This window comes from Mus caroli, chromosome 12 (genome assembly GCF_900094665.2).
Source record: "Mus caroli chromosome 12, CAROLI_EIJ_v1.1, whole genome shotgun sequence".
Lineage (NCBI taxonomy): Eukaryota > Metazoa > Chordata > Mammalia > Rodentia > Muridae > Mus > Mus caroli.
Window position 1 is genome coordinate 65,631,403 of NC_034581.1, and position 9,650 is coordinate 65,641,052.

The window sequence follows — 9,650 nt, forward strand, 5'->3', positions numbered from 1 at the left end:
ACTCACTTTGTAGACCAGGCTGGCCTCGAACTCAGAAATCCGCCTGCCTCTGCCTCCCGAGTGCTGGGATTAAAGGCGTGCGCCACCACGCCCGGCTCGTATATTTTCTGAACGAGGAATTACATCAGTTTGGAAGGGGAAAAGCTAGGTACTGATTGGGATTGTTGGCTCCTAAGATGATCCACATGATGTGATAAGCTAAAATAAGCCTCAGTTTTCTAAAGTAAAAGAAATAGTTTGAGAAAACTGGTCATGATCATTTAACAACCTAATTTTAATTTATTGAGCATATAAAGATATTGAGCCATTTCTAACCATTGCAGAAAAATGACAAGAGGAATACCAGGGAATCCGATGTAGGCTGCTTCTCGGCAGACATTGTTCCCTAGGCCATTTACTGTGCAGCGACGCTGCTCATCGGACCCTGTCTGTAATGGTTTTTCTATATTTCTGACATTGCAGAATAAAGTTTCATAAGAAAGGCCGACTAAGCAAACAAGTCAAATGGAATTTGAATCCTGTAGTTTAGTAGTTTCGCAGTTTTTATTGTAGCTGTCTTATCAAAAAGAACTTACTGTAAGTTATGTTAGCAATTTATCTGAGAATATCTAATTGCAGTTTCATCACAGTGAGCTTCTATGCAAATGCTGTGGAGAACTGTGTTCTAAACTATTTGTTTTATTTGTTTTTATGCAGTTTCATGTTGGGGTCTTACAGTGCGAATGATGGTGCACAGCTCTATATGATCGACCCATCAGGTGTTTCATATGTGAGTACATTTTTTAAGTTATTTAATTTATAAAAAGTTAAATGGTATTGTCAGTTATCTCACTTGGATTATATACACTTTTATTTAAACTTTGTTAAAGCTAGGCATAGTGATAGACCAGTAGTCCCAGCTTCTGGGTTGAGGAGAGAAGGAGGCAAGAGGATTACAAATTCAAGGCCAGCCTTGGCTGTCACAAAAAGATCTTGACAACTTACCGAAGACCTGGTCTCAGAGTAAAAGAAACACCTAGGGAGAGTCTAATGGTTAGATTTTTGTCTACCATATGTGAGGGCTTGGCTTCAATCCACAGCATTTTAAGGATAAATAAAACCCTAACTTATTTAAGGAAAGTAATTTTTTTTAAAGATTTTATTTATTTATTATAGGTAAGTACACTGTAGCTGACTTCAGACACTCCAGAAAAGGGCGTGAGATCTCGTGGTTGTGAGCCACCATATGGTTGCTAGGATTTGAACTCATGACCTTCAGAAGAGCAGTCAGTGCTCTTACCTGCTGAGCCATCTCACCAGCCCGGAAAGTAATTTTTTTATATTAATAAACATATGAAGCAGAGAAAACTTATGACTGACTTTTAGTATGCTCTTTATAAGAACAACCTAGGAGGCCGGGCAGTGGTGGCACATGCCTTTAATCCCAGCACTTGGGAGGCAGAGGCAGGTGGATTTCTGAGTTCGAGGCCAGCCTGGNCAGGGATACACAGAGAAACCCTGTCCCAAAAAAAAATACAAAAAAAGAAAAGAAAGAATAGAACTACCTAGTAAACACAGTATTTTGATTTGTGTGATTGTCTCATGGTTGTATTGTATCTTACTGTGAATGTATGGTAAGAAAAGATGATCAGTGGTAGAGTCGTTGCCTGGGATTTGCAAGGCCTTCAGGTGAAAAATCTAGCATGGGAATGGGGGCAAAACCTAAATTTTTTTTAAGTTAGATTTATTCATTTTTTTGTGTGTTTATATGTATATGTTCTGTCTGCATGTATGTGTGCCTTATGTGTTGCCTGGTGCCCTCAAAGGTTAGAAGATGGCATTGGGTCTCCTGGAACTAGAATTACAGGTGTTGATAAACAATCATGTAGGATTTAACTACGGGTCCTCTGCAAGAGCAGCAAGTGCTCCTAACCATTGAGCCACCTCTCCAGCCGCAGCCTGGAGTCTCATAGAAGGAGGTTTGCTGTTTCAAGGTCCTTAAGTTCATGTGCATGTATCTGGCTATTTTTTAACTTGCTGGGGGTTTGTTTGTTTGTTTTTTGAGACAAGGTTCTCACTGTGTAGTCTTGGCTGGCCTCCAAATCACAGAGATCTACCTTCCTCTGTGTCTCAAGAACACCACAACCAGAAAATCAAAAACTTAAGTAGTAAGTCTTGTCAGAAAATAGATACTAATTAACTTCTTTCTTTCTTCCTTTGCTTTTTCAATAGGGTTACTGGGGCTGTGCGATTGGCAAAGCCAGGCAGGCTGCAAAGACAGAGATAGAAAAGCTTCAGGTAAGGTCTCTGCAGCGCTGGGGTTTACTCTGAGCTGGGTTACCGATCCTAGGCCAGTGGGATGCTGCAGCCTGGTGTTGAGAGAGTGTGTGCCGCTAGCTGATTGGATAGGAAGCACAGTGATAGAGTGCCTGGGGCTTGTATCATGCATCCATCCCTGGATGACTCTGATGCTTCTGTAAACCTCAAGGAAGAAACTTACAAAGGTTCTTTTGTGTGTATGAGGGGTTTGCCTGTGAACGTGTCTGTATACTACATATGTGTCTAATAGCCAAAGACAGTTAGTGATGTGAATGCTGCAAACTGACCCTGGTCCCTCTGCAAGAACATCAAGCACAATTAACCTGTGGGCCATCTTTCCAGCTCCCAAACAACTTTTTATGTATACTGCTACAAAAAATTTTGAAGTTCATTCTAAATCATAATAAAGGTTATATCTTGTCTTTGGACACAGCTTTTAGTCTTAAAAGTACAAGTGTCTGCTCAGTGGTTCTCTTCCTTTGTATCTAGAGAAAGTGTGAAGCTGAAAACCACCTATTGCCGGGCGTGGTGGCGCACGCCTTTGATCCCAGCACTTGGGAGGCAGAAGTAGGCAGCTTTCTATTATGTTTGAGGTCAGCTAGGGGATGCATAATGAGACTCCCAAATTTTGTTACTTATTTTGCACGAGCGCATGTGTGAGATCTAATCTTGTGGGTACATGCATACAGTGGCTTATGAGTCGAGGTCAGAAGATAGCTCCCCATAAGGGTCCTGCACTCAGGCTCAGGTCATCAGACTTTGTGGCAGTTGCCATTTACCTTCTCAGACATCTCAGCAGCCTTTAATGGTTGTTAATTTAAAGGTGTCCCTAGATCGCTCAGTGGTAAAGGATGCTCGCTATTCTTACAGAGGGTCTGGTTTCAGTTTATTACCACCTATATAATTAAGTGAAGTAAGCTATTGTCAATTGCAAAAGAAAAAGAACCCTGGTGATTAATGCTAACTTATGAAAATAGTTAAGCAAATAGGGACTTAACACATTTCTTCCTTTCTTTTTCTTTTTCTTTCCCTTCCCTTTTCCCTTTCCTTTCCTTTTTTCCTTTTTTTCTTTTTTTTCCTTCCTTTTCTTTTCTTTTTTCTTTTTCTTTCTTTTTTTTTTTTTTTTTGAGACAGTGTCTATGTGCACCTTTGGCCATCCTGGAGCTTGCTGTGTTGACCAGGCTGGTCTCAAATTCTTGAGACAAGTCTGTCTCCCAGGTGCTGCAATTAAATCTGCGCATCACCACTCCCAGTCTTTATATATGACGTAGAATTAATTACTTTGCTTTTCTTATAGATGAAGGAAATGACTTGCCGTGATGTAGTTAAAGAAGTTGCAAAAATGTAAGTTGTTTGAGATTTTATCTGCCATCCACAAGAAAAACCTTACATGATCTGTGTAAACTCTTAAGAGGCTATTATATGTAAAATTTTTCTTTTTATGTGTCCTGGGAACTAACTCAGGACTTTGAAAATGTCAGCGTGTGCGTGCACTTCCACTGAGATCTGAGATGCACCTTTAGCCTGAATATATTCAAGTTACATCTTTATTTTTATTTAGAAACAGAAGTTTTACAATATAGCCCTAGAAACCAAAAGAAGATCCATCTTCTACCTCTACTGGGGTTAAATTATATGCTCCCATGATGGGGAATGTAGTGTCTTTTCAAAGCTAGGAAGAGAACATACTAGATATTTAGAAACTACTTTTTACAGGGCTGGAGAAATGGCTCCGTGGTTAAGAGCACTTGCTCTGCAGGAGACCTGGGATTACTCCTCTTCTGACCTCCAAGGGCAACAAGCACAAACACACACAGAAGTAAATAAATCCCAAAAGTTTCTTACACGGCTGCTTAAAGACTGTGTATGTGTGTTGCTAGAATTGAACATGGGCCTCACACTCTCTTCTGATATCAAGCCACACACTTACCTTCATTAGCTTTATCTTTAGGGTTATAGCTGTTTCTATATGTGATTATGAAGCTGGCTGTTTTCTTCATCTTTTCTGGTTTATCATCACATTTATCATTAAGTTCTTTTAACAAAACCTCTTACACAGCCTGAGACTTTCTGTTACAGGTAGATGGTGAGTCCTGTGTACCACGTTGTGTAGTAGTAAGCAGTGAAGTCAGAGTTATAATTCAGAGAGAATTATAATTTGTCAAGAGCAGTAATGTAGGCCAGTCACAGCATCCAGGAGGCAGAGGCAGGAAGATCTCTCTGAGTTGGAGACCAGTCTGGTCTACAGAGCAATCCCAGGGCAGCCAGGACTAAACAGAGAAACCCTTCCTTGTCTCAAAAACCCAACAAAAACCAAAACATTCATTTTAAAGAATGCAGACACTTGCTGTTAAAATATTGTGTAGAGTACTCGCTTTCTAGCTGCCTTTTCAGGTAAACTACACAAACTACAGTATTGCTGAATATGGTCCTTTATGCAATAGTATCTTGCAGGTTTTGCATTTGATAATACAAACAAGGAAAAAAAATCTGGGTTCTATCATAATAAAAGATGGTGCCTATAATCTCTCACAAAGGGATTTTGTAGATTTTCATTCTTAGCAAGACTCATCTCTCTTCATTTACCTTCTGTTATGAAGCAGTCTCCTTTTGTAAGTCAGTTAAGAACTATATTACATTGGAAAGTGAAAGTAATTCCTTAAAATAGTTTGAGTGTGGCACAATCCAGGGTCTGTTGCTGAAATAGTCTTTGAAGTTCCTGTTGGAAGCCAACCCTTTGGCACCTGTCATCCTTTGTGATTGGTGGTACTCGTTCCTCTTCAGAAAGCCATCCTTTCATCCTTGTGACTAAGGTACTCTCTTGTACTATACAGCAAGGCTTTAGCAGAGCCTCTAAAAGTAAGAAAAGAAACAGAAAGCTTTGTTTTTCTATCACAGGGAGGTTTTTGTCATTTTGAGGACAGCCTCAGATTCAGGATTGTCCTGCCTTACCCTCCTGGGCTTACAGGCATGAGCCCTTGCTGCCAGCTGAAGCTCGGTTGTTTACTGTTACTGTAACTGCTTGTGTGCCTTCTTGTTTGTAATGGATTACACCATAAGAACCAGTTGAGTGGCATTGACACTATCTGGACAGATGGTTTAAATTATTGGTTTGTTTCTGAAATATGTTTACAAATAGAAAAAATGGGTATCATGAAAAGGCATATGGTCTTTCTAATTTGAATCTGTTTTCTTTCTGAGATGTCTTTTATTTGAAACATTATCAAAATAAACAACTTGAGAAATAGAAGTATATCAGTATTTGTAAAGAGTGTCTCAATTCCAGTGTAATTTGCCATTTTAAGGAAAATAAAACTTTTCTGTGTATAAGTAGTTTGCTTGCATGTACCATATCTGACTGTAAGAGACTGGAGAGGGTTTTGGATTGGGGGTAGAGGGGTGGTGAGGTTAGACATGGGTTCTAAGTCAGCGTTGTGTATGCTGAGAACCATCGCCAAGTGATCTTACAGCTGAGCATCTCTCCAGCCCTAATCTGTCTTCTCTAATGTTGACCTGGACTGGAAAGTATGTCATTTTATAAATACCAGGCACATAATGTCTACTTTGTACTCACTGTTTATAGAACTTGTGTTTATTTTGTGTTAATTTCTTTTCTGTTGTAGAATTTACATAGTACATGATGAAGTTAAGGATAAAGCTTTTGAACTAGAGCTCAGCTGGGTTGGTGAATGTAAGTTACATTTGTACATTTATTGTTCCAGAATTTATTTGCACTTTATGACAAGTTAATGAAAGAATTCCTGCCGGGTGTGGTGGCACACGCCTTTAATCCCAGCACTCGGAGGCAGAGGCAGGCGGATTTCTGAGTTCAAGAACAGCCTGGTCTACAAAGTGAGTTCCAGGATAGCCAGGGCTATACAGAGAAACCCTGTCTCGAAAAACCAAAAAAAAAAAAAAGATTTATAAGTCAAGCTTACTGTTATTTTTAAGTAAGTTTACCTTGTGAATAATGATTATCTGGGGGGAGGAAGCAACAGGAAATGATCCCTATGTACTTGTAAATTAGGGAGAGTTCACAGTATTACAAATTATAATCCTCATATTTAATATATGGTTTGATTTTATAGTAACTAAAGGAAGACATGAAATTGTTCCCAAAGACATAAGAGAGGAAGCAGAGAAATATGCCAAGGTAAGCAACAACAAACACATTGATCTGAACTGGATCATGGTCATGAAATAATTTGGTTGATGTTTGCTTGAAATTAGGGTAAACTGTTTTTTCGGTTACTGGGTTTTTTTGTTTGTTTGTTTAAAGATTTATTATATTTTAAGTACACTGTAGCTGACTTCAGACACACCAGATGAGGGCATCAGATTTCATTACGGGCGGTTGTGATCCACCATGTGGTTGCTGGGATTTGAACTTGGGACCTCTGGAAGAGCAGTCAGTGCTCTTAAACGCTGAGCCATCTCTCTAGCCCCTAGGTGACTGTTTTTAAGGTTATCTCTGGTGGGGATAGATTTGCCCTAGCTCTGAACTTTTATTTTTTTATTGTTGGTGTTTTGCCTCTTTAAAAAAAAAGGAGTTGTCTCTCTCCTTGAACATTTCAGGGTTGCTGGGCATGGTGGTGCACACCTGTATCCACAGCAATAGGGAACAGAAGCAGGAACATCTCTCAGTTCAAGGCCAGCCTGGTCTACAAAGCAAGTTCTAGGTCAGAGGGGGAAAACACAGAAACCCTGTCTCTAAAAACCAAAAAGAGGGGGAACAAAAAAAGCAAAGAAAATCCCAGGTTTTTCCTTCGAGGATATTTAATGCTTTTATCCATAGGACAAGATAGACTTACTGGGTTATCATTAAATGTGGTATTTTTCAGGAATAAATAATTTTTAATTACAGATGTTTAAAATGCAGGTTCTATAGGATGTACCAGAATGAAAAACTTAAAACACTTTTTTCTTTTAACAGGAATCTTTGAAGGAAGAAGATGAATCGGATGATGACAATATGTAATATTTTCTTCACCATCCGCAGGTTTACATTTCTGTAACAGTTGCACATGGCTAGCACCATGGATTATATATACCCACTGACCGATTTTCATTAAATTTTGTCTTATAAACATTGTTGGGTAATTGAAGCTGTGTAATATTAAAATATAGATTGATGTTTGATTAAAAATTCTTAGAACTGGGCCTGGAGAGATGGCTCAGCAGTTAAGAGCTGCTCTTCCAGGGGACATAGGTTCAATTCCCAGCACCTACACGGCAGCTCACACCTGTCTGTAACTCCAGTTCCAGGCTTCTGACACCTACAAACTGAGGTACATGCAGGCAAAACACCAATGAATATAAAAGTAATTATATATATTTACACATATAATAAAGGCAAAAATACAAATATGTATATATACAGACACATGTTTATATACATATAAATTCTTGGTGCTATTCTGGTGTGGTAGTACATGCCTTTAATCCTAGTATTCAGAGACAGAGGCAGGTGGACCTCTTCAGTTCAAGGCTAGTATTCAAAAAAAAAAAAGCAGTGCCTAGAGTTAAGGCGGAAAGACTGAGCCCACAAGTATGTCCATGCCTGGTGTCCATGAAGGTCAGAAGGGTGCTGTAATCTAGAACTAAAGTTATGCATGACTGTGAAGCATGGGTGCTCGGAACTGAACCCAGGTCTTGTGCAAGAGCAACATGTCCTCTTGACCACTGAGCCGTCTCTCCAGCCTTCTTTAACTAGAATGATCATATTCTTCTGTAGTTCTTGTAATAATGTTGTGTTTAATGTAGGGACAATCTGTAATCACTACTGAGAACATTGAGCTTTTTGTGGAAAATGTGTCAGCATTTATTTTTCAGATTGCATAAATATCTTATGACTGGAAATTATCATGATATTGATATGATTGACTCGAAATTATCATGATATGGACACCTGTCTTAGTCAGGGTTCTATTCCTGCACAAACATCATGACCAAGAAGCAAGCTGGGGAGGAAAGGGTTTATTCAGCTTACACTTTCCATACTTCTGTTCATCACCAAGGAAGTCAGGACTGGAACTCAAGCAGGTCAGAAAGCAGGAGCTGATGCAGAGGCCATGGAGGGATGTTCCTTACTGGCTTGCTTCCCCTGGCTTGCTCAGTCTGCTGTCTTATAGAACCCAGGACTACCAGTCCAGGGGTGGCACCGCCCACAAGGGGACCTCCCCACTTGATCACTAATTGAGAAAATGCCTTACAGTTGGGTCTCAATGGAGGCACTTCCCTAATTGAAGCTCCTTTCTCTGTGATGACTCCAGCACTTGAAACAAAACTTTAAGGTATCAAATTGAGCTTAAATATTCATGTAATAAAATGTTTATAGTACTTATCTGATAAGAAAGAGTTCCTTTCCTTTGTTTCAGGTACTTTTGGTTTATTTGAGGCAGGGTAGGTCTTCCTACATAAGCCCTGCCTGTCCTGGAACTTATTATGTAGAACAGGCTGGCTTTGAATTCTCAGAGATCCCCTTGCCTCTGCCTCCACCATACCTGGCCCCCGTTTCTGTTGTTGTTAAAATGACCTTGGAAAAAAGAGAGTTGGATTTAGACTATTAGTATCTCTGAAACAATTTCCTTTGTAGACAGGTGGCAAATTTGTGTGTGTGTGTGTGTGTGTGCGCGCGCGCACCAAATGAAAATGTCTTGAATGTGTAGTTTTCTAATGTTTGTATTCGTCTGTTGAAATGTAATCTAGAGCTGACCTACATTTTACATTCTGGTATATCTCCACCGTATCCATATAATCAAAGGGTGAATCTGGGATGTATGCATTAAAAACATTCCTGTATTTTGCCATACTACAATAAGCTAAACTTAGAACCTTTGACACACAGAAACTAAGGAAATGAAAGTCAGTGTTCTCTTAGATCAACTACGTACCTGAGGACTGCTAGACTGTGTTCTAATTGGGGTCGATTTTAATTGTACTCTTAATCTTTTCTTAAAATTAGTTAACCTTGGTTGATAGTTTATGTAAAGTAGACCGGATGGTTCTTTGTTTTGTTTTTGTTGTTTTGAGGTCTCTTCCCCGTTGGCATTGAATTCCTTTGCCTTTGAGTGAAGTGTTGGGATTAAAAGTGTGCTGTGTACCACCACACATGGCCAGATTTAAAAATGACTGCCTCTAAACTAGGCAGTGGTGGTATGTGCCTTCTATCCCAGCACTCAGGAGGCAGAGATAGGTAGTATCTGTAAGTTCTAGGACACCTTGGTCAATAGAGTTACTTCCAGGGCAGGCTTAAAAATCAAAAATAGCCGGGCGTGGTGGCGCACGCCTTTAATCCCAGCACTCGGGAGGCAGAGGCAGGCGGATTTCTGAGTTCGAGGCCAGCCTGGTCT

General features: G+C 39.7%; 1 protein-coding gene across 2 annotated transcripts in view; it reads left to right on the forward strand.

Annotated features, from left to right (window-relative positions):
- Positions 1-7,388, forward strand: part of Psma3 (proteasome subunit alpha 3) — a 19,269-nt gene extending 11,881 nt beyond the window's left edge. For both annotated transcript variants that reach the window (XM_021178877.2, XM_029484879.1), the window contains 6 exons: positions 697-769; positions 2,212-2,277; positions 3,596-3,642; positions 5,922-5,989; positions 6,387-6,451; positions 7,232-7,388. In XM_021178877.2, the coding sequence (XP_021034536.1) occupies positions 697-769; positions 2,212-2,277; positions 3,596-3,642; positions 5,922-5,989; positions 6,387-6,451; positions 7,232-7,276 (364 nt within the window). In that variant the 3' untranslated portion in view covers positions 7,277-7,388. The remainder of the gene's footprint in view (positions 1-696; positions 770-2,211; positions 2,278-3,595; positions 3,643-5,921; positions 5,990-6,386; positions 6,452-7,231) is intronic.
- The last annotated feature ends 2,262 nt before the right edge of the window (positions 7,389-9,650 follow it).